At 39.4% G+C, this 26,474-nt stretch overlaps 2 protein-coding genes across 6 annotated transcripts in view; both read right to left on the bottom strand.

Moving 5' to 3' along the window:
* The window catches only part of LOC310990612 (histone acetyltransferase KAT7-like), a 384,780-nt gene that overhangs the window by 196,228 nt on the left and 162,078 nt on the right, over positions 1–26,474 (bottom strand). The gene's annotated exons all lie outside the window — the stretch shown is intronic.
* kcnc3a (potassium voltage-gated channel, Shaw-related subfamily, member 3a) overlaps positions 1–26,474 on the bottom strand; it is a gene marked incomplete at both ends in the record, with an annotated part of 71,033 nt that overhangs the window by 3,274 nt on the left and 41,285 nt on the right. The window contains 4 exons of one of the 4 annotated variants that reach the window (XM_083978065.1): positions 1,208–1,359; positions 11,744–11,764; positions 21,790–22,002; positions 25,291–26,152. In XM_083978065.1, coding sequence (XP_083834191.1) covers positions 1,208–1,359; positions 11,744–11,764; positions 21,790–22,002; positions 25,291–26,152 — 1,248 coding nt within the window. Of the gene's footprint in view, positions 1–1,207; positions 1,360–11,743; positions 11,765–21,783; positions 22,003–25,290; positions 26,153–26,474 lie in introns of those variants that run through there. The other 3 variants (XM_083978064.1, XM_083978066.1, XM_083978067.1) reach the window with 3 other exon arrangements.

The following is a 26,474-nucleotide window of genomic DNA, read 5'->3' as shown; positions in this document are numbered from 1 at the left end:
TTGACTCACACCTGCATCAGATTTATCTTGCAACACAGGTGTCTTTTAGGTTTGGAACCACTGGCCCAATCCTGACAGAGACATCCATGAGTCTTAATACCTGTTTACTGCTGTCCACTGTATAACAGTGTTTTTTTTTGTTTTGTTTTTTTAAAGTCCTCCTGCAGTATGCCCTGTGAATGTTCTTAGGTTATGAATAAAGTGAGAAGCCTGAGGAGGGAGTAGGAAAAAGAGTTGCCACTACTTTTATAAGCTGCTTATGGATGTGATGTCAAATCTGATGGTAGCCCCTCTCCCCTCTTTTCCCATACTTAATGGATACTCTGAGAACAAAGTATATGTATCTGACAATTGCTTGTAAAAAGAGCTTGTACATCATCTAAATGTAACACAAAAATCTGAACATTTATAGCCTGCATGGCTTTTTGGGGGACAACCTTTTTAGAGATATACATTTTACTTTTAAAGTGTATTAAAATATTTTTTTTTTCTCAATCTATTTATAGGCATAGTGTATTTTCTTATTCTGGAGATTCTCTTGAGTAGAAACATGCATGCTGGAGTAATATGTTAGTGTCTACATATGTGTTGATGTGTGCATTCTGAGGCTTAATATGGGAAACGTGTATTTAATGCTACTCATACATATCAGTTTTAAAAGCGTTGAAGTTCAGGTGCAGTCAAGTTACAGGCAAGAAGTAGCACAGGGAAAGCTAGAGGTAAACTAACCCAACTATCATTATCAATCTAAACTAACATAGGCTCTATCCCTGTTAGTAAGGCAGGTGTGTTAGTGTGTGTTTGTGTTTTTTCAAATATATTAGCATCTATTTCAGCTTAATCATCGAGGTTTAACTATTCTGTCATGTCCAAATAGGGCCCTCTAGTGATGAGAAGATGTCTAACTCATTGCAGTTTCTATAAAGATGAAAGAGAAGTTGTCCATATCTATCTATCTATCTATCTATCTATCTATCTATCTATCTATCTATCTATCTATCTATCTATCTATCTATCTATCTATCTATCTATCTATCTATCTATCTATCTATCTATCTATCTATCTATCTATCTATCTACTGTATCTATCTATCTAGATAGATGGCTATGGACAGCTTCTAGCCTAATATTAGGGTAGGGTTAGGGTAAGGGTTATTGTTGCTGTTGTTCTTGACATTGTGTTGTCTGTGTTTCTCTTCAAGCAATGCTACAAGATGGACGGAATGGGGGAGTGGCATCGCCTGAGGCCGGATGGCTCAAAGGGCTCAAAGGTGGAGTTGGTGATGGGTGTGAGGCGCAGCGGGGTGCCTGTCATCCCGGAGATATTATTGAGGCTGCGTGACTTCTCATAACCTGTGGCTATATAAAGATGACACACACAGGTCAAAAGGTCAGAGCAGGGGGGGGGGTAATGGAGGGTCATTCACAGCAGTTATGAGCAAATGGAGGTTTCCAATGTTATGGTAATTTAAAGAATGTGTTATGGAATGGGGAAATGCCATGATAAATCAGTGTGTGTTATATTATGACAGCATTGCACATCAGAAATAGCAAATATAAACCATTTGTTACAGTTACAAGCATTTGTAAATGAAACAAAGTAGAAAGAAGGTAATTCCAAACAAAACCAGCCGAAACCAAGTAAAAAAAAAAATATTTGAGATCAAAGGAGGAAGTGGAAAAAGACAGACAGACAGATAGATAGACAGACAGACAGACGGACGGACGGACAGACAGACGGACAGACAGACAGACGGACAGATGGACAGAAGGACAGACAGATGAACAGAGACAGGACAAAATAGGAATATGGGTTACGAAAATCAGCTATCAGTTGCCACAATATCCCATTAACAGCTAGAGTTGACGCTCTGGCACACTGACATGAACTGTGTGGGGGGAGGGGGGGCAGGTGGAGTAGTCAAGTGGATGTAACAAAGCCGTGGGTCTGAAGATATCATAGAAGAATTTTGCACTTATACATCCATTGGACTACCTGCTCTGAGGTTCTCAAAAGCACATCGGTGGTGCTATATTTTAGTTCATGAGGTAGACACAGAAAGACTTGAATAGTTTTTGGGAAGCTCAGAGCAAAGTCAGGTATAGGTAAATCATCTGGAGCTGAGCACAATTAGACATACACATAACTGTCATGTTCTCAAACTGCAAACATAAGAAAAGAAAAGTGTTTCTCAAAGCCAAGGTGTTTTGACTACCAATCTATACCAGTAAGAATACCAGGCTGCGTTTAAAGGGAGACAGACAGACAGACAGACAGACAGACAGGAGAGACAGGAGAGACAGACAGAAGAGACAGAAGAGACAGACAGACAGACAGACAGACAAACAGACAGACAAATGTGCTTCTCCTCAGTCAGGGGGGAATTCAACAAGTTCAAGGCGGTATTTACTGCACCTTTTCAACTAAATGCTAACTTCAATTATGCAAGTGAAAGCTAATATACACAAGTTTAGCAGGTAGCTATAAAGTCTACAATGTCAATTATCTCAGTGACAGTCATAACACAGCAAATTAGCTGGGGATTCATCTGTGAAAGTTTAGTTTTATGGATAGCATTTACAGCTGGATGAGATCTGATCACACCACGTGTTCCTCAACAGCTGAAGGAATAGAATCCCTTAGCAAAAAGTACTTTATTAAAGTGTACTACAAGTATACTCATTTTATACTAAAACTGAGGCAGTATACTTGGAAGTGTACTTTTGAAAACTTAAAATGACCTATAAAGTATACTTTAATAAACTAAAATGTGGACTAGAAGTATATACTTAGTACACTATGAGTATATAGACCGAATCACCTTGTTGTTTACATTCTACTTCCGGGTAGAAAACCAACACATAATTTGAATGAGATCAATAGTAACGAACGAGAGTTTAGCAATATCATATTTTTTCACGCCCTATCACCGTTTAGACAAATCTGAAATGATTGAAGAAACATTACTATTTCTCTGTGTGTGTTTTGTGTTGCTATGTGTTGTATTTATTCAGTTTGGGGTAACACGGTGTCTAGAAAGCATCAGTGGCTCAGCTGACAGGGAGAGCTAACGGTAGCTAAGCTAACGGCGGTAGCTAAGCTGACGGCGGTAGCTAGGCTAACACCAGGACGTCAGCTGTTAAAACCCTCCCGTTGTCGGACACGACATGAAACTACTCCAGTTAGCTCAGTCATGTTGTAACTCAGATATCCGCTGGAGAAAATATTTTTTCAGACGTTTATTGAGTCACTGAGTTATTAAAGTTAAACAGGTAGCTAACCGTTAGCCCGGCTAATCTATGATAACCATGACTAATTACAAAAATGTGCACACTTAAATAGTAATGTTTGTCCAATCATTGGTTTTATAAACTTTACAAGCATCAGATTAGTCTAAACGGCGATATAGTGACATTAAAAATTAGATAGCGAAACTCTCGTCCGTCACTATTGTTCGAATGCTGGTTTTCTACCCGGAAGTAGTTGCAAACAACAAGGCGATTCGTCCTATAGATGTGTGTACTTGTTGTATACTTGAAAGTGTACTCTTGTAAACTTAAAATGACCTATAAAGTATACTTTTATAAACTTAAAATGTTCCAATTTAGTCCGAAGAAGTATTAAAAACTTTCTAGTAGGCCTATGCTACAAATAGGCTACATGATCCATAGTATACTTGCTATACTTATACTTATACTCAAGCATACTTAATAAAATGAACTTCAATTATAGGCTACTACTTTTTGCTAAGGGATGGTAAGGACTGTTTGATGAGACTGTGGTGGTCAGTGTACTGCAGTTTGCTGGGGCAGCAGCATGTCTGGCCCTGAACACAAGGAGACTTGACAAGTTGCTGAAAAAGGCTGGGGCACTGTGATTGGCAGGAGTCTGAAGTCAACTCAGGTACAGTTGTTGAGCCAAACATGCAATATAAGATGCAAGAACATCTTACACAATACCAAACACTCTCTCCACAACATTCTGCAGGCCTCAGCAGCAGCCAGCAACCTCACTGCCCTATAGGACTGAGAGCTTTAACAGACCGTTTGTCTCCATTGCCATGAGACTGTTAAACACCTCAGCCAAAAGAAGTGCCTCATGAAAAGTTTAACTATCATAAATAATTTGACATGATGATTCAAATTTGAAAAAAAAAATCTTATATATAAAATATTATGAACCTCTGTGTGGTGTATTGGTGTGTTATACATTAGGGATAATGAAGAGTGAGCAGGTTATTATAGAGAAATTAACCCTAACAGGATGGATACGTCCCTGATGTGAAGCACGATCGCAATCAGAATATGTATTGTAGTAAAACATACATATTGTATCTGCACAACATGTAGATACAAGCACTGTGTGTGTGCAATGGGTGAATGTGCCTAACAACGTGTAAAGAGCTTTGAGTGGTCCTAGAGAAGAGAAAAGCACAATATATTAAATGCAAGTCCATTTACCATTTGTAGCACTTGTGTTAAAACTATCCCGGGACAAAACAGTGGATGAACTGACAGTCAAGTATTTAAAAGGCAGCTTTACTTTGCTCTTTTCATATAAACCAACACATGATACACCAGATTTTTAATTGAGTCTTTCTACTTCCTCAATACCTCTCAGGGAGGATTTGTTCTTGCAGCAGGGCTTTTGGCTGGGAGTGGGATTATTTCAGAGGTCAATTGCTGTACTATATGGAATGGTATCAGTATCCAATTTTAATATCATGATTACGCTGACCATAATGATGACAGTTATTAGTTTTATCATAGTTTTGTTTAAAAGCCCTTTGTATCACTTCAGTGGTTGCTATTAGGTGTCAATGGCAGTTTGAATTTGTGTTAGGCACAGTAGAGTAGAATACATTATAATGTTATTGGATTGACCAAGTAAAATGTCAAGGTTCAGTCACGCATTGTCATCAGATCCCAACCACGTGTAACCTAATCATCATGTTGACAGCCTAGTGGCTTTATAACTATAATTCTCACTGATACACATTATTAACAATACAGATCATCTGTAAGTAAAATTGGCCAATCATTTCTAGCTGCATTACAGAGCATATAAAACTATTAGTGCGTGGAAATAAAAATGACACCACCTCCTCTGTTGAGGAAGGAGAATAAAATGGTCATTAGGGCTGTCACATACCAAATAATTGTGATTATTAATGATCTAATTGTCCTTTTCTGATCATTTTATGCCACTATTATAGCATATAAGCCTAAACATAATTTAATAATAAACATACACTTTATGAAGAATAATAATAAGATGATGATAATGTCAACTGATGCTCATTGAAATGTGGTCATCGATATTAGAAATGAAGCTCCCTCCGATAAACAGTTTGTGGCTCCACTCATGTGTCATTAAACCATAGGAGGAGAAGAAGGCGCAACCCGATGACAGGTGAAACCGCAAATGGTGAAAAATGACACCATGAAATATGACCTTCCTGTTAGTTTCATCCAGCTGTTTTTATATAGATGAATTGAAACCATTGTAAGGATTATGCTAAATGACTGTGGTCAGCTCAAATGATTGCGATCAGACAATAATTGTGACAGGCCTAATGGTCATCAGATTAAATTCCAGATATTTAACACTAACACTAACCCTAATTTCCTTTAATATCACATTGTTAAAACTCACCAATATTTTCTCAAATCTCCCTCTAAACCTCATAAAGTGTGTGAGTAGCACAATTTGTTTTAATTTAAGAGTAAATGTTTTATCTTCAGAATATAGTGTATTGCGCTTACTTTGTAAAGTGAATAAACAGCAGGACAGAAATTTGTATGTCAGTAAAAAAAAAAGGTTAATACCACTGTTTCTATTGTTGCATGCCAATAAAAAGCCCTGTGCGGGTCTACCAGGCAATGGCATAACCGTGGCCCTGATGTAACATTGAGGCAAATAAACTGAATTGAATTGAGGAGAAATGCTTTATTCCAACATTTTTATTTGTCTTTATGTAATTCGTCAGGCTATGAAAAATGTTGACAGCTCTTGTTTTGTGAATGACCATGTTGCCCAGGGTGTACCCTGTAGTGCCACTGACTATATCCACATTTTTCCGAACTTCACAAACGGAAGCCGGTTTTGCTCTTCTGGTGGAATTGTATGTTTATGTTTTCCATGGTTTCAGCCACTGTCATAGTCATGGTAAACACATGGATCTATTAAACGCCAGCTATTACCTATGGATATCACACAAATAGACAAAAATCCGAAGTGGATACACAGTACAGGTGTTTTAAAAAGTCATCAGGATAGTTCTGTAAGAGTGCCTCACATTGGGGACTTACAGTATGTGCCAGTTATGCAGAGCAGTTCCAGTGTGAGAAGCTCAGACGACAAACTTTGAGTGCAACGCGTGCATCTCCTGTGAGGACGGCACCGCGTAAACAGGAAAGATAAAGCAGAGCTGCTCTGACAGCTCGTCTGTGCAGTTGCATGAGCCGGATGGAGAATGTGGCGCCGTCCTCCCAGGACATTTATGTGATATCCATAGTTAAAAATAGTAGTTAAAAATTCCCCTCTGAGTCCGGTGTTAGCTGTTATCAACATCCGGGGTCTGTAGGTTGACCTACGAACCTCTGACCTGGATGATGTCATCTCTGAGCGCCGCGCGGCTCATTCTGATAACAATGATTCCACTTCGGCATTCAGGTCCATTTTTTTTTCAACTAGCCAGAGCTTTAGTAAGTCCAGGTTGTGGAGAGGAAGCCTGTGGAAGCTGAACTTTGTCCAGCTGCTCATTTTGTTCTGACAAGTCGGAAACACGCAGAAACAAACCATAGTATTAGCGGTAGCAACAAGCCACGATAGCACTAGCATAAAATATTGGTGAAATGAACGAGTATTGCGGCGGATAATGTGTTATTTAGAGGCTGCATTCCGCTGCCCTGTAGACTCACATTATACGGATATACGCAGCTCTCGGCTGGAGCTAATTTTCACCACCAAAGCTACCTGGGTGAGTAAATGATCATATTTTATGCTAGAAATAAGGTTCAGATTGTAAAAAACAGCAATTCCCCTTCAATAGATCCACGTGTTTACCGCAACTATGACAGCGACTGAAACCATGGAAACGTACAATTCCACCGGAAGAGCAAAAACGACTTCTGTTTGTGAAGTTCGGAAACATGTGGTAAGTAGGTTCACACGTGTTTACTGTAAATCTGTATTAGATGTAGCTAATCAATACATTCATACAGCAAAAGTATTAAAACCTATAATCACAGGAATAAATCTGCAGCCTAAATCTGATTTCTCTCTCTCACACACACACACACACAAACAGAAGACCTGAAGATTATCAGACTAGACATGAACTATGCTATGTTAAGCAAGCAAGGATCGAATCATTGGGAAGCCCGCGGCCAGGAGACGACCGCGAAAGCAATGCGAGAGGACGCAGAAGCGGGGAAAAAGAGGGGGGGGGGGATGCATGCCGCAGGTTAGGTTAACCACTAAACCACACAAGCCGGTGGTCCCGACAATCATGCTGGCTAATGTAGCCTACGCCCCCTCAATGGTAAAATGGACCATATCAGACTCTGGAGAGCTTCCCAGTGCAGCGGGAGAGCGGCCAGTCCTGACAACATCCCTGCACAATGTGGGGAGGGAATGTTCAGACATCTTTGCAGATATCTTTAACATCTCACTCACTCAAAGTGTTGTTCCCACCTGCCTCAAAAGCACCACTATCATTCTGTGCCTAAACAAAAGTCAGAACGGAAGAACAGCTTGTTCTGCAGCATATTTCCACTTCCCTGCAGCTGTCGCACTGCCCGCGTAACCGAAGCGAAGCGTAGCGCAGCGCAGTGCAGTGCAATGGCGGCGCCCCGGTGGAGAGAGTAGTCAACAGCATCAAGTTCCTGGGGATCCACTTGGCGGACGACCTGACCTCCACCACGAATGCCATGGCCACTGTTAAAAAAGCCCCCCCTCCCCACCCCAGCCCAGCAGCTCCATCCCCTTCTTCGTCTGAACAAAGCATGCCTACCCACACCCTAACCCTGTGGAGTCTGTCCTATAGCATATGGCCTCACCTCCTGGTTTGGCAGCTGCAAGGCCCTGAAAATTTTTAGCTGAGCAGGATTGTGAAAGCAGCCAGCAAAATCATCAGTGCCCCTCCCTCTCCCCTCCCTGCTGGAGATCTACAACCAACCTGTGTGTTCACAGGGGCTACTGTACCAACATCATAAAGGAGCCTCATCATCCTTCCAATGGCCTGTTCTCCCTCCTGCCGTCTGGGAACAGGTATCAGAGCCTCCGTTCTAGATCCAGCAGGATGCTGAATGGTTTTTCCCCTCTATTAATGGTCACAGTGTTACCCCTACCTCTGACCTGATCTGATCTCAGCACTATTATTATTAGTATATTGAATAATTCTTAACAATCACTGTGGTGCTGGTACTTGCTGGGGTATTTTATTGTTTATGTTAAAGGGACAACGAGGAGTTTCTCCATCGGCAGAACGAAAAATTCCGCGACAATAAAAAAAGTCTCATATTAATGTGGATGAATCTACGTTACCACTTGTTAATGGGCCCATTTTCGATAAATATATCGTTTTGTCTCTATCGTTATTTTGTTATTATTAGTGGTGGCGGAAACGCTGGGTGAGCCGACCAGCGTTCCTTTACTTTCGGTTTTGCGGCGAGTCATGAGAATTAACACCGCCGAATAGCCGTTTATGGTCGGGACTACGACGGTATCTGATCGTCTTCCAACCTCTGACTTTAAGTCTTGATGAATGAAAACATGAGTCTGTCTTGCGCCGGTCAAAGAATTTCACGATGCGCGCGGAGGCTCATAAATGTAGTGTGAAAACACTTTGCTTTTCCAAAACTCCTCGTTGTCCCTTTAATGGTCACAGTGTTACCCCTACCTCTGACCTGATCTGATCTCAGCACTGTTATTATTAGTATATTGAATAATTCTTAACAATCACTGTGGTGCTGGTGCTTGTTGGGGGTATTTTATTGTTTATGTTAAGTGGTGCAAAGAAATGACAAATAAATATTATTGTAACCTTGAGGTACAATAAATAAAAGACTAAAGCTGTATGTATATGTAATAGACACATCCCGCCCACCCCCCTCCCAGAGATATGTGAATATGATTCTAACTATAATTGGTCCCTGCAACACTTCAGATGTTTAAAGACTGAAACCACTGCCTGGGTGTAGCCCTTGCTGTACACAGAGTCAAGTTGAAGGTGCTGAGCATCCATAATGAGTTTCTCTCTGCAGTTTGCTCTGCAGCAGATGTAGCATTGCGCAGCTTTGAATTGTGCCTGCTATCATGCTTTTGGCCTTCAAAGCCATTTCATCTTGTATTATCCTGTTGCTACAATGGGATGACATGTCTTCATTTACCCAGGCAGCCACATCATTGAGAATTGAGAAATATTTAGCTGATTATAGATGTGTTATAGGGTAGTTTAAGCTATAACAATCCATCATATTTACTTAGTAAGACACTACATTGTGCTGAGGTAACAATAAAGTAATATAAATCTAAAGACTTACAGCACAATGTTTCCGTCCTCTGCTTACATTTTTTAAAACTTGTGACCAGACATACGCTTAAAGATGTAGGCCTACTGTACATCTTAGTGCAATAATTTGTTCTTTGCTGCCTCCAATTGATAAGAAAAAGAGGATAATATAATGTTTTTTGATAGCTTGGTGCAGCATCAAGCTTCAGCCAAAAGAGGAGGAATTACACTGCCAGCCAACCCCAGCATTTCCATCACCCCGCTTACATAGATGTTTGATACACGGTTTGATAATGCTAATAATATTTGATCATTTATGTTTTTAAATCGTTGTTTTAAACAGTGTGATTGATTCTCCTCAAAGCAAAGCCAGAAACTAAGCGAATGCTCCCTGTGTAGCAGCGTATCTGTTAGCAGGGCTGAGACGATGACTTATTGTACATACCTCGACTTAGTCAGACTTTAGTAACACAACGCAGGGAGAGAGACTGAGGAGGATAGCCTGAGGATGGGATGGGTACACCAATGTTAGAATGGCATGGAGACTAACTGGGCATTTACAACACATATGACTTACCAAGGAAGCTACCTTCACCTTACTTTTTCTATATATTCCTGCACAGAAATGATGCATATCACTTTACTCAGAACTATGTAGGTTAGAATGTGCATTTTACGTTAAATGACAAAACGTCATCTCTTTGGAGGATGAACTTAACGTATGCTAAAAATCTACTGGTAAGCATGGAGTATTAAATGGTGCAATGTTGAGTTAGCACTGCAATTAAGAATGCGGAATAATTTTCCAATATAGTTGTTAGACAAAGGAAAATTTGAACAATTTTTCAACCAAAAGTTTCATTTAGTAATTGTGGTGATGAATGAGTGAAATTCCTGCTGTGAGAGGGAGAATTGAGAAACGTGAGAGAAGAAAGAAGAGAAGTGTTGGAATAAAGGGAACAGGGATGGAAAAAGGGAAGAGATGGAAAAGAGGAAAGGTCGGCTTAAGACAGAAAAATGCGGCTTTTTTCTTTTGAGAAAAAATACAAAGGTTTTTTTTTTCCTTAATAAACATTAAATCAATTTACAGGCACACGCAAACATGCAGGCACACACATACCTTTTTGTAGCCACACTCATTAGCGTAATACATTTCCCAGCTCCTAAACCTAAACCATCACAACCTACTCCCTAATCAATTTAATTGGTTTATTTTCTAATTCAAAATAAACCTCTAATTTCTTTGAAGTACATGAAGGTCATTATTAGAAATAAAGCTTATTTAAATAAGTAACCATGACCATGTCTGCTATAGAGCTCTAGTTGCAAAGCATTGGTTGAGAAGATTGATATCAATCTCATGATGTCATTAAATAAACTCCAGCTTATTCAAAATGCTGCAGCCAGAGTACTAACAAAAACCAAAAGGTTTGAGCACATCACTCCTATTTTATCATCTCTTCATTGGCTCCCAGTACAACAAAGAATTGATTTTAAAATACTTCTTATTGTTTTTAAATGTTGTAATGGCTTAGCTCCCTCCTACGTTGTTTACATGCTCACCGAATACACACCAGAGAGATCTGATAAAGATCTCCTCACTAGACCCACAATCAACTCCAAATCAGCTCATGGCGCTTTCAGCCGCTATGGTCCTACTCTCTGGAATTCTCTTCCACATGAGCTACGGTCTGCTACAAAGCAAACTAAAAACATATCTGTTTTTCGCAAGCTTTTAGTTATGTTTAAAGCATGCGTTTTATTTCTGTCTTATTTGCTTTAAGAATTATTTTTATTATCTCCCTTTTTTAAATGATTTTTTATAGGTGTTATATTTTCTTATCCTATATGCTATTTCATGTTATACAATGTATCTTTGTTTTAATGCACATTTGAAGCACACTGAGTTTACGCTTGCCCTATGAAACGTGCTACTGTAAAATACATTTGACTTGACTTCTGCAATGGCCTGGTTCAAATCCAACTTGTGGCCCTCTACTGCATGTTATCCCCCTCTCTCTACACTCATTTCCTTCACTGTATTTCATAATTAAGGCCTAAAGAGACGGAAAATAATTTTTGAAAAAAATAAATGGAGACCTGGAATCACCACACACACACACACACACACACACACACACACACACACACACACACACACACACACACACACACACACACACACACACACACACACACACACACACACACACACACACACACACACACACACACACACACACACACTAATATTTCCCCTCCCTCAATTTTCAGATCACAAGTCACAGTCCCCTACAACAGCACCCCCCACTGTTCTTTCCAGGTAATAACTGCTCCAAGCCAACACCATACAGTACTACTAACCACCAGCCTGCTGGAGGAATTACTCACTGAACCAAGAGACTGTTACTATTAATAACATTGATTAAAGCATGATCACACATTTTCTTATGAAATGTGTTCCTCCTCTTACCTGGGTTTTGTATTCCTAACACCTCCTGAACTGAAATGAACACAAGTAATTGATTGAACTTTGTCCACAGACTACATGTTCATTACTGTAAGTGTCCAAGAAAACTTGCTAAACTTGCTAAACTTGCCCAACCTATACTGTCTCTTGATATCTTGGAAGAAATTTTTATTTTAAATCAAATTTAATTATAAAATGAAAAAATATTAAAGACAAAATAGCTGAAAACAAAAATCTGGAACAGCAAAAGCTACTTGGTTAAAAAACAACTTAAAAAACAAAAAGGAAAACCGGAGGAAGTATAGAAAAAAACATTCATATCCACCATGACATCTACAAAGACTTCCTCACCCAATACTAAAACTGCCAGACATTTGTTTTTCTCACAATCATGAATAATAATTAAACTACTGCACAATTACTGTTCTCCACTGTTAATCCACCATCTTCAACTCACCCCAATCTAATTTCTGTCGCAAAATGCAATGAATCTGAGATCTCTTCATTTCACGTAAGCATTTGGCAAAGTTAATTTTTTAAAGTTATTTTTTCAGGTATTTTTGCCTGCACAGAGCCCCTTGACAAAGTTCCTTTGACTTGTGGTGTTGCACAGGGCTCAATCCTTGGTTGGTCCTTAGTGGACATATCTTACACAAATACAAAATAATATACCCATAACTATGCAGATGATAATGATGGTTTGAGAACTGAGCATACACTAACCGAATGCATCGAGAACATTACCGCCTGAATGAACCAGAACTTCCTGCAAATAAGCACCGACAAAACTGAAAATATCATTATAGGCCCGAAAGCAAAGAGACGGCAAATTGTAGTTCACCTCTGTTCCTCCTTTGAGAGGAAACACTGAAGCATTTACTCCTCTGGAAATGTTTAGAACCCTCGGCAGTGGCTGGTGGAGTTTTTAAATGAAGCAAGTACGACTGACACACTTTCTGTTCTCCCTGAGCTCAGTGTGAGCACACTTCTGTCTGTTTACTGACCTCATACCAGCATTCACAACCGGACATGATACACTGTGCTGTGATTCAGCTGTAAATTTCAGTAGCACAATAGGAACTGCTGTACTGTCGGCTCTGCACTGATATTTGCTTTCAACAGAGTCAATGTGTGATGATTGACTATAAGAAGAACTGACTAAAATGCCACTGAAGAAAATAAATCTACATGAATTCTTCCCTTGATAAATCCATTAAGGTGCAATGTGGCTCAAATGTATCCAAGCTTTAAAAAAAATAAAATAATAATGATTGTAAAAGGTAAAATCTAACTTCATTTTCCCTGTAAGTGACATTTGGCAGCCATGCCAGCTATGTCAAACTACAGTATGCTTGTTCTGTATAATGCTACACAATCTTTAACAAAAGTTAAAGGGCAATGGTTGAATGCACAGAAAGGGTGTGCTTGTCACAATTTAGACTTGTGTCAGTTGTCACCATTGTTGAAAAACGACACAAATGTTGCAAATGCCTCTTTTCTGATCTTTTGCACTGTCCGTTTTCTTTTTAGCTGCAGCCTTCTCTGCTACAAACTGCTTTCCTTTCATGAGCGCATGCTACTGCTAAGGTCAAAGCCTTCACTGGAAAAGACTGGATTTTCTTTGACAATTGCATACCTCCTCTTTACCTTCTTTACCTGAAGATGCCACTTCTCTGACCCTACAGAACTTCAGTAGGAGACATGATTGAGGTAGAAAAACAAGTAGGCATGTCAATGATTGGATCTGATCCAAATGCAAAGCAGAGAGACTGGCTTCTGAGTGATGAGAGTACGGTTTTCAAAGAAAAAATCTGATTCAACCCTTTTTGTTATTCACTATTAGGATTCATTCAGTCAATATGTACCATTGTCTATTCAATGGCAGGAGATTAGGATGTTTGCAGACCCCTTCCTCCCATATATTTGTATCTTTTCCCACTACCTAAAGTTGGGAGAGATAAATAACTACGTACATATGGCCCTTGCCGCCCTTAACACTAATCCTGAAGGCCCTAGTGGCTACTGGTTGACCACGCTCAAACCCCCTACAGGTTGCCTCCAAGGTTCACATACCATTAGAGTATGATGTTACATGTGAAAGCCATGGCAACCTCTGAGGGGCATTTAGCTGTCCTCAGGTGACCAGAAACATCTCCATGCTGCTCCAACACTAAAAATCACGACATTGACGGACTCACATTTCACTAATTTACACTGGGGACATATTGTCCAAGTGACCATCGTCTTTACAAGAACAGATGGACAGGGAGGAAGGCATCATGGGACCTGAACGTTGTATCATTTTGGAATTTTCAAAAGTCCCTGAAATTCGTAGACTTACTAATATGCAGCTTTTCAAACAGCTAATCATTGCTTAGATATAGATACCTCCTTCAGCTATGAGCTAACACATTTTGATTTAGGTATATTTCAAGCATTTAAGGACGTAGGTACAGCTTTCAATGTAGACATTTTGTACATTTGCACTATTTTTTTTTTTTACATCGCTGCAACAATTAGGCTAAGGCCTTTTTCAACCATTTCATGTCCTTCAACCTCCAGCTCACAAGTTGACTGCTTTTAATCCTCAAATGTTCCTTTAGCTACTTTAGCATTGCTTCGGAAATGTTCTCCAGCTCTCTTGCCACAGACTTTGTTGATATATAACATACTTACAGTAATATAAATACTAAAAATTTGTTTAAAAAAAGGAAAAGAAAAATGTGGTATGGCAGATAGGTTAATATTCATTTTTGGTTATCAAAATATGAAAAGGACTTCTCTTTATGAAAGAAGAAATAACAAAGCATCCATCTGGATGACTAATTTTTTTATGGTTTCAACTGTGCAACTGTAAATTATTTACCCCATCAGTATGAATCGATAATTAAATCAAACACCAAGCCTTAATAGTAAGCAGCAAGTCCCAGAATTTACATAACAATAGAAAAGAAGGAGGGACTGGGAAAAGCAAGAAGGAACAGCGAGGAAGTGAGAGTATGATCGAGTAATTGGGGTTTATCCAATAAACAAGGAGAAAAGAGAACTAGATTGAGCCAGGGTCATCAAAAGGTTCAAACATAGCACTTCATAGACAACAAGACTCCAACTAGTGGAGACACAGAAAAAACCAGGATGTTGAAGAGCCTGGCATTAATAGCTTCTTTTATTACACTGCTGTCTTATCTGTCTTATTTCAGTCTTTTGGAACCAAAATTAGCAGCTTCTGCTCTATTGCCCACTTGTATATAAGGAGCTGTGGGAAAAGTGGCAGAAATAAAAAAAGAAAGAGTAATGAAAAGTTACACAGTGGGGAAAAACGTCCCAGTGCAGTACTGCCCTTTTTCCAGTTCTTCCTGCCCTTCACAGCCACAGATCCGATAGAACAGGATTATTATAGTGAAAGCAGCAACAATGAGCTCTGTAATTTATCCTATGTGAGTACTGCATGATCTGTAGTAACGTTGGTGAGAGACAGGCAAGGAGGAAGGAAAGAGAAGTGCCATAGTTGGTTTAACAATGGCACTTTTAAAGCAAATGCCTTGTTGCTCCTTTTAGTGTGAATGTTTTGGCTTGGCTGCGCTTAATTTATCTTGCCAAGATAAAAAAAAAAAAAAAGTAAGGCAGTACCAAGATAAATAAAGCAGATTTTTCCCCAAAAGGTGTCAGCTAATAATAGTTAATAGCTGGCTATAGCTAATATCTTTTGAGGAAGACAGAGCAAAGAGAAAAGCTAAGAGGCTATCACATCACAGCCAAATGTGATCACCATTGTGCAGTACTTCAACTTTGTTGTTATACTTACCTGTGTGTGTGAGTGTGTGTGTGCGTGTGTGTGTGTGTGTGTGTGCACGCGCAAGTCTTTTGGGATTAGAGTTGTGTGTTTTGTCTCAGTCTCTCTGCCGATCATCTGTCTGTTGGTTTGTCTATGCACTCTCTAGGTTTTTGTGCCTTTGTACTTGAAGTGAAAACATTAACCGTCGTGTCAGCTAATGTTGACCTTCAAAGCACGATGACAGCAGTCAGTGTTCCAGCCCAGCCTGACAGAGAGTACGACACTTGCTCAGCAACAAAAGTTACTACTTTGAGAGAGTGCAGTGGGGACTGTAAATCAAATTACATCTCAGTCAGCCCCATAATAAAAAACGGTTGCTGGAACCAAAGTCTGTTTTAAAAGCAAAAAAAACAAAAACAATACTCTTTGTGGGTTGGCGCTGTAAAAACTGACTTGAGCTCAGTTCCAGAGGAGAAAACAGCAGAAAAAACCGACCAACTAACCAATCAGCAATCAGCTCTCACTCTTCCTGGTCAGGCAAACGAGCCAACCAGCACAGTAGTCAGAGTAGTCACTGTCACTCTGGCACAAGTCAAACAAGTTTCAATAAAATTTCATTTATTGACTTGTGTTTGTTCTGATAGCTATATAAAAATAATAAAAATAAATAAATAAAACTCACCTCTTGTAGTTTGGATTCTATATAATATAATATTTGAATGCTCTCAATGGAGCCACAAGTTCTCACTACACATTAAGATCTGCAAACCACAAAATCTATCATGAAATTTTGTCCATAAAGTATGAAAAGACCATGAAGGCACCATCTAATAGAATAAACCCAGAATGAGTGCTTCATTCATGGCACACCTCTTGTCTTCACCACTCTAACCCTAACCTCTATTAAGTACCAGAGTGAGAGGAGACCAGATGAGAGGAGGAGTAGGAGGAGGAAGAGGAGGAGCAGGAAGAGGGGAAGACAGCTACACACAAGATACAGATACACACAGAAAACGATGGACACACACAGACAGAGAACAAAGAAAGAAAGAAAAGAAATGGAGAAACAGACAGACAAAAAAAACAGATGGATAGTGTAACACAGACCAACGAGAGCCAATATACAAACGCATAACCTGACACAACCTGGAGAAGGAGACAGTAATACAACAACAAAATAACAACAACAACAAACAGCAACAACACACACATCAGACATGGACCTGCAACGTAAACTTTAAGCTTTTAGACCGAGTCTGACCCTATGATCTGTTCTCTGGGGTTGTTACAACATAGTGACACGTTAAAAAGGAGGCCAGGCCATACCGTATCTGTTTCTAATAAATGGGAACATAAAGACATGCATTTAGTCACACAGCCATGCTCACAGTCACACCGTTTATTAAGTTACAGTACGTGCTGCTATGATGTGTGTGCGCAACTGCAACTGCTGCAGGGAAATAGCTTTAGGCTGCATAAGGTCAGTTTTAACAATCGGTCAATAGGTGCAAAGAAAGTGGTGTGCCTATTTTATATTGTTCAAATGTTAAATATAATAATTTTTTTATATATATATATCTCCTTTTTTTTAATCCTCTGTTAGTTTCCCTGCCTTGTGCCCTCTCACATGTGGTTGAAAGCTTTCTAAGCCTGGTGAAGTTTTGCCACAACTTTAGCAAATTATAGAATTTGAGTTTTTTGATTAGTTTTGAGTTTTTGCTGCTTTGTCTCCAGTTGCTTGTAGGAAACAAGGAATTAGGGTACAGTAGGACTGGAGAGTGATAGAGCAGAATTTCTCAGTGCAAAAATATTTGGTTGAAGATGCTTATAGGATCTTAGGATCATACAGTAGGGTCTATTTACAGGGCTAGAAAGGTGAATTGTAGCTGGCAGTCTAACTGAATTGTTCAACTGCCTCCACAAAATTGAAGAACTCCCAAAATGCTATTGTGTAATGGACAACATATAACATATTTGTTATTAAAAAAGTGTGTGCGTTTAGTTTAGTTCCCTTTAGTACCCTTCCTCTGTAGCTCACCCTGAGGTTTCTCCTGTTTTTTGGGACAGAGGATGTTGATAGCCCTGCCAAAAACCCTTTGAGACAAACTGTTTGTAAAAATGGGCTATACTAATAAACTTGCCTTGTGCCCCCCCTAGACTAGACTGGCTAATGTTTACTACCACTGCCTAGCTAGCTAGTCTAGAACTGTTAGGGACAGTGTTTGGTAGAAATCAATAAAGTCATTTGTATTCATGTTATCTTCTGCTGTGTAATTGCATCATTGGTTTTGGAAGCTGAGATAGTGTGCGGTACACCGCGACCTGGACCAGCAGGAGTATAGATATAGATTTATAGGATTCGTAAATCGATTTGAATTGTAGAAATCAAGGATCAGGATTTCTTTGTGAATCCATAAATAACCATATTATCAGGAATACTGGTTAAATACAACCTGTAATGTGGGTTAGGGTCACTGATATCAATATCCATACGCACAACACTAATCAATATGTTTAGTCTAATTAGACTAGTCTAGTCTAACCCTGACCCTAATTCATCTAATTATGATAATATATGTTAGTATTGTCTAATGCAGTCTAAGTCAATTTAATCAAACCCTCTCATCTGAGGTGCCAATCTTATCGAATCCATTGTAATGTTTTTAAGACTATAGTCCAGTCTAGGGTAGTCTAGCCTAATTTATCTTGTCTATTTTAGTCCAGTCTAATCAAATCTATTCCAATACCAACTAATCGGATCCATTCTATTCTAGATTGAATCCAATTAAAAATGTTCCATAGTTTACTTCTATCAATAAAATAATCACCTCACCACACAACATCTAATCTCAATCTAAATGTTCCAGTGTGAAAGTGTTACCTCTTTATTTCTAAGGTCTGATCCAACAGGAGGTGGAATGAACACTGAGGTCCTGTTGTAGCAGTGGTGGCCACTCTGGTTTGAATCTCTCCAGGACAGATTTGATGCATTTTTGGGAGTGTGATTGAGCGTGTGAATGTGGAGTGTGTGTAGAGGAAGTGTGCATGGTGTTAAAAGTTCGATTTGAAAATGAAGAGAATTGTTTTTGTGTTAGTAATTTGAGGTGGAGGCAGGAAAATGGACAGAAAAATTGAATGTAGGATGAGAAACAGCAAGCAGTGAAATCAGGATCAAATACAACAAGGAAATAGGAGGAGAGAAGCAGTGATGGATAGGACAAAAGAAAGATGGAATGACAGTGGAGGAGGTGGAGGTAGAGTGCAGGGAGAAGAGACAGAGAGAGAGGAAGAATGTTAGTGAATTACATGAATCATACACCATGTAGTAGTACAGGTAGTGTGAGAGTGAGGAGGAGAAATGAAGAAGCCTAATGGGATGTCTGAAAGCACAGGGACATCCATCTTATCTGTCTTTTCCAAAATATTCAATTCTACAGATGTAATAGTCGAGGTGATATTTGCCAAATTTTGAAGTGATATGACACAACTGTACATTTTGGGGCATTTGGGGCTCCAAAACGTTTTAAGAAATGGAGCCATCACAAAAATGCAGTAACGAGGCCATTTTAAATCAAAGTTGTTGTGTTTTTAATGTAATATCACCTGACCCAAACACAATACAGCATACAATATATGATATAACAATAAATCAAGGAAATCACAGTATCGCTGTGCTGTATGTTACATTAACCCTGAGAGTAGACAACATTAAAGAGATAGCACCTTCAAAACGTATTTGTTTTGTTTGTGTCATATTTGTTTCTGTCTATAGGTCCTGATAAAGCCAGTGCACATTTGTACGCATCAGCTGGACTGTATATGAAGAGATAGTTTTGAGTATTTGGAACAATATTACAATAGTGCTTTAAAGCATTTTTCTCACTGTCAGCAGATCAAACCCATTAAAAGACAGATAATTACCAATATATATACAGCTCTGGAAAAAATTAAGAGACCACTTCAAAATGATCAGTTTCACTGGTTTTACTATTCATAGCTATGTGTTTGAGTAAAATGAACACTTTTGTTTCATTCTATCACCTACTGTCAAAATGTCTCCCAAATTGGAAATAAAAATATTGTCATTTATATGCAGAAAATGGAAACAGGTCAAAATAACCAAAAAAAATCTGGTGTTTTCAGACCTTGTATAATGCAAATAAAACAAGTTTGTATTCATTTTAAAACAACACAACACTTTTTAAACTTAGGAAGAGTTTAGAAATCAAAATTGGTGGAATAATCCCAATTTTTAATCGCAGCAGTGTTTTTTAAAATTAATTTATAATCTTTCTTCCTCATTAAATATGATTTGGTTCAGGCGATCAGCTAAGTAGAGTGAGGTGTGCTTGTGCCATACAAGTAGAGAAGCTGATTTATTGAGAACATTTTGGAGTGGTCTCTTTCTTTTTTCAAGAGCTGTATATACTGTATATTTGTTTTCTTTGTTTATTGTTATAGTTTTCCCCCTCTGGACCACAGAGCTAATTAAACCAGATACTTTGGTGTCACACATACTGTACATACATGACCATCCACACTGGGCATGTGCGAGCCAGTGAAGTAGGAAGCAGACTGATTCCTCTGCAGTTGATTAGTTTTACAAAAATAACTGAGTCAAAAAAAATGAATTTGGAGCAGAAAAGACACCTGCAGTATTAAAATGGAGAATTCAAGTGAACAGCAGCCAGTAGCACTTGACATGTATTATCCATGTTGTATTCACAGCTCGTCAAGGCAGATGACACCCAGTCAAGGAGCCATTGTGGGCGTCTGTGTCACTGTTTTCCATAGGTAATGTGCTAAGCAACATTTATCAGCAAAAATATATATATATATATATTAATTAAGATGACATGTAAAGTACTGTAACAGACTTCATTGACTACTATACACATAAGTAAAGTGACATTTTTAGTCACAAAAAGGAACCACAATGTTTGGAACAGATAATATATAAACACTTAAGTGCTTGAACAATGAAAATGGTCCAGAGGAAGATTTAGGAATATAGCTGCATTTTTTTTTTAAATATATTATTAATTTGTAAATGTATCCTCTAACCAGCCTCCACTTTACAAGAATGCATTGTGCTATTCACATAATCATAACACATCATGCTCATGATCTTCTTTTGTCATTTTGGGGATTTGCTGACAGTAAAAAAAAGAGAAAAGAATAATACCAATGATATCTTTATCCTAACACATACTTATAATGAAAGGCAGTCCACTGTCTGCTCTTGTCTAGTATACAGTATACTGTTGCTGTGTGCAAACTGATCGACCTCAATGTCGAATCTCAGTATTACATTTTTTCTTTTTGCCCACAACTCACGATAAATAAATAAATAACTGTCAGGAATACTTCTGTGTTCCACTACAGTGAATCCACATTGGTGCAGATGGTAGTGCTGCAGCAACCTCTGCAGTACCTCTGCAGCACTGATGCAGGGTAAATGCATGAAGGGGATTTATTCTACTACTCTGGCACTTTAAAGAAGAGAACAAGCAGAAACACTGGAATTGAAACATCAATGCCATTCGGTGCACATTGATATGTTATTAGTGCCACGGGGAGAGGTCTGGAGGGAGTGATGCTGAGCTGTCACTCAAAATGATGGAGGAGAGAGGGAAAATGTGGGATGTTGTGTGTTTGAGTGTTGTTTTTTTTACCTTGGCGTAAATAATTTAGGCTTCTTGAGTACTTTTTTTTTTTATAAATTCCATTTTTATGGCCTCTCTATGGTGTATGTGTGGTGTGCTTTTCTTGCATAGCTGTATGTGTGTATGCGTGCGAGAGGCATATTCTATAGGTACAAAGGGGGTGGAGACGTTATCATCAACACCAGGGTATTCGTCTTATTTTGTCCTGTATGGGAGTGACTGATATCTTGTGTCTGACAGATGTTGGTATTTCTTTCAGACTACTCATACTGTCTGTGTATATCAATCAAGACCATGCATCAGGCAACAGCCCCTCCTCCTCCAACTGAATCCTCTGCCTCCACCCCTCAGCACTCCTACCTTTACGAACGTTCCCGTCTGTCGTGCGCTGGAACTCCCCAGCGCTGAGCAGGAAGCAGGCCCGGTCGTGCGGGTAGCGTTCGCGACTCGTGGTGGAACCGAGGCCTGCGGTAGCCGGGCTGCGCTCGTCGCCGAGGACTTGATCGATGGTGGGGCAGTCCTCGTTGGCTAACGCTGCTGCATTTGCTGCTGTCTCACCATTCTGCTTGGAGTCTGGGAGGAGGAGGAGGAGGAGGTGGGGGGGGAGGGGGGACAAATGCATAGGTGGTGGAGAGGTATGGTGTAGTGGTAGGAATGAAATGAGAAACATTACAGATTCAGACAGCAATAAAATAAAAAAGAAGATAAATGAGGATTAAAAAAGTTGAGATGGATACCATATTGAAGCGGGGAGAAATGGGTAGCTTGGGGGTGGGTATTGGTATAGGGTAAGAGGGGGGCAATAAGGGTGAGAGCATGAGACATTGGTGAAGAGTGTAAGGATAAGCAGGAAGACGATGAGAAACAAGCAGGAAAAGGGAAAAAGTGAAGTGGTTGAGAAAAAACAATTAGAAGTCAACACATTATATTAAATAGAGAGAAAAAGAAGAGAATCATTGACCAGAGAGGGGAGGAAGAGTGTTATTTTTGATCATGTGACAACACACTTCAGCAGAGCAGGCTGTGCACAAGTCAGGTACTTGTGCCAAAGATTAAACAGTTACCAATTTCATGCTATATCACGGTAAAATGCCAGTATTACCATTAAGATCATCACTAGAGTGCTAGAATAAGAGAGTAACGTCACTTCCATTGAGTCCCGTGGTAAGCCTCATGCGCCCCTAGTGGCAGGTCAGGATATGGGTATTGCAAAAGTGCCCAGAAAACCCATTCAATACAATTATGTGTGTTGCCCACTTGTTTGTAAATTGATGAAAACAGACATGTTTTTGTTTTTAGGTGTCTTTGTCATATTAGGTTATACTTGTAATTTGTGTATTTCAAAATGTAGATTGTAACATTAATGTAGACAACTGTTTTTTTGTTTTATATTATATTTATCTGTAAGGGGTCCACAATGATGCTATTAACGTGGGTAATCTAGAAGTTTCCTTAAATTATTCAAATACCTCACTTAAAGGGACATTGTGTAACTAACTAACTAACTAACTAACTAACTAACTCCTGTTATCTATTCACGAAAATCGATTATTTCGTTCAAAACTATGTTTTTCATTATTCAGTAATCCCCCCCATCAACAAACTGAAGTGTTCCTTTCAGCTCTGAATTAGCCGTTCATATCATTCATATCTACATGGAGCGGGTAAGCTCGGTGCTGGCTGCCATGTGGTGTCGCCATGTTTTTACGTTCAGTGGCAGCGTGACGGTAGGAAACCACGGAAACTCAGCGGAGACACCGGAGCTGTCGGCTCAGGTCGAGGTGGCGTCTGTGAAAAGTCACCGCGGTAACGCAGTGAGGAGGAATGGAGCGTTACACTGATGCTGCATTCACCTGCAGTCGGGCAGACGGTCAGTCAGGTAAACAATACGACATCGCCATGACAACATATTGTCACGTGTATTGTTTTGCCTCGTGCTGACGGACCACTTGTTTACATAGAGGCTTGTTTATGCCGTTACGTGCAGCGGCTGTCCCCCGTCTGCTGTCTGCCCAATTTCAGGTGAATGCAGCATGAAAAATACGATTGAGTTACTTGCGATATACAACCACAACGCTAGATGGGAGTAATTCCTACACAATGTACCTTTAATCCTTCGCCAACAATGCAGAGATGTCAGTTCTTGGGCACTTTTGCAATACCCATATTCCGCCACCAGGAGGCGCTTCCATTTAACCAATGTGTGTCGTTACTCTCTTACTCCAGCACTCTAACCATCACTAGTGGCTCATCACCATAGTTACCTACTGTCATTTATTTTAGTCACGTAAGTTCTGCATCATTCTACTGTATGTATAACAGACCCAGCATTGAATGGGTAAAGTCAGAGGAGAGAAATGAAATATGTACTGTGCAACACAATACTAACCTTCCTTAAAGTCATGAACTATAGTAAAATGCCCTCACAAATGTAGACTCACACACATTGCAGTCACTTACTGACACACACACACTGAGGTAAGATAAGATTGCATGGATCAATATTTTGACAGTAAGCAAATACTGTAAATATCCTATCCTAACTGTATAGACCCAATCCAGGATTATCAGAACATATCAGCCTTGCCAGTATGGCGTCTGGCTGGGAGACAAAAGAGACGGATTGTCAAGAGGAAGTAATCAGCTTTTACTTCAGCTTTGGTGTCCCTTCGTAAATTAAAATCTATTTTAGTGTACTCCTCTCTAAGAAGAACAAGGACATCCGTAAGTTATTTACAGCTTCAAACCTTGTTAGATATATACTTCTCACATCACTTCAGTGCTTGAAATCTGACCCTCATCTGATGAAGAAGTGAGATACTTTGACTATCTTATATTATTATTTTTGGTAAGGCCATCCCATCCCAGAATTTGGTACTCTGCTTGTATTTAAATAAAGCAGAGATGTGTGATCCAAAACCAATCCGTGCACCAAACAATGTCTTGTAGCCTATCCTTAAATACACAAACACTTCCAATGACCTCTACAACAGTGTTCACAGATGCAAGCCAGTTTTAGTAACCACTGACATTCAAGAATGCTGTTGCATTGAAGCTGTTTTTTGACACCATCTGCAATAGTTAGTTGAATAAATATGGAAAGGATTAATATAAATAATAATAAAAAATCATGGTAACACTTTATTTGACGCCTATCTCTATAATGCATTATAACCATACTTATAATGAGTTATAATGCAGTTATAACACTGTATGACTATAGTTATAAACACTCATAAATGACCATAATGCTTTATAACAATAATCATAACACACTATAAAGCATTTTATCATGACTTATAAGGTCAGGTATTATAATACGTTATAATTATTAGTAACTGGCTGACAATGCCCACATCAATAATGCCTTGTAAATATAGTTATTATGTGTTATAATTGGCTTATAAACATGTATAACTATCATTATAAACACTCATAAATTATCATAAAGCTTTATAACAATAAGCATAACACATTATAGAGCATTATAACTCTATTATAATACTTGACCTTATATATAATAATTTATGAGTGTTTATAATGATAATCATACACGTTTATAAGCCAATTATAACACATTATAACTATATTTATAATGCATAATCGATGTGGGCATTGTCAGCCAGTTATTATAATACCTGACCTTATAAGTCATGATAAAATGCTTTATAATGTGTTATGATTATTGTTATAAAGCATTATTATCATTTATAAGTGTTTATAACTATAGTTATACATGCTATAACTGCATTATAACTCATTATAAGTATGGTTATAATGCGTTATAGAGATAGCCGTTAAAATAAAGTGTTACTATCATCATTTTTACATGCATGACCTCCATTCTGTTAGATCACTCACCTGCTCTGTTTATCTCGATGATCTCCTCCTGTGCCAGTGGGCAGTCTCCAGTGCCCATCATGCTGCCAGATCCTACCATGCCTGGTCCTAGCACATTGCCCATCAGCCTGTGAGGTGAGGCGGTTGCCATGGCCAACGCATCCGGCTTGCAGTAGTTGGGGCTGCCTGGCTGTGGTGCTCGGGGGATGTGCTTGTTCCTCTTCTTGGGGAGCTTCTGCTTGGCCATGGCGAGGGAGTAATACATGCCAAAATTGTTGACAATGACGGGCACAGGCATGGCAATGGTCAACACACCCGCCAAGGCGCACAGGGCACCAACTAGCATTCCAGACCATGTCTCAGGATACATATCCCCGTAGCCAAGCGTGGTCATGGTCACTACTGCCCACCAGAACCCAATTGGGATGTTCTTGAAGTTGGTGTGGGCTGAAGCAGTCGGATCAGCTGGGTCAGCACCAATGCGCTCCGCATAGTAAATCATGGTAGCAAAGATGAGGACACCCAGTGCCAGGAAGATGATGAGCAGCAAGAATTCGTTGGTACTTGCTCGCAGAGTGTGGCCCAGGACTCGTAAACCCACAAAGTGGCGGGTGAGCTTGAATATACGCAGGATACGGACAAAACGTACCACGCGAAGGAAGCTCAGCACATCTTTGGCTGTCTTGGAGGAGAGGCCGCTCAGCGCCACCTCCAGGTAAAAGGGCACGATGGCCACAAAGTCTATTATGTTAAGGCTGCTGCGGAAGAATTCTGCCTTGTCAGGGCAGAAAACGACACGCGCCATCACCTCAATGGTAAACCAGATGACACAGACGCCCTCCACATATGTAAGCCAACCATCTGTGACCACCTCATACACTATCTGCAGGGTGGAAAAAGAATGAAGGGTTAGTGAATTTGATCATGTCTTCAATGCATATCAATAGGCACAATACCATGTTCTCTTGGGCATATGGTACAACAATCTTCCTGTTATGCTGTTTAGATCCACTCTTTTTTTTTTTTTTTTTTACTTCCAGTCACAATTACATTTTCCAGTTTGTCGCATATGGAAATAATGAAGCCCACATTGGTTCTACTGCCATCCATAGCCACATGTATACATAAATCCACCAACCACCCACCTGAACAGATTATTTTACACAATTTAGAGACGTGCACCCAATCCTTCTTTACAGTTATGA

The sequence above is a fragment of the Trachurus trachurus genome (genome assembly GCF_905171665.1).
Source record: "Trachurus trachurus genome assembly, chromosome: 8".
NCBI classification, from domain to species: domain Eukaryota; kingdom Metazoa; phylum Chordata; class Actinopteri; order Carangiformes; family Carangidae; genus Trachurus; species Trachurus trachurus.
This window is presented reverse-complemented; position numbering and strand designations above follow the sequence as displayed.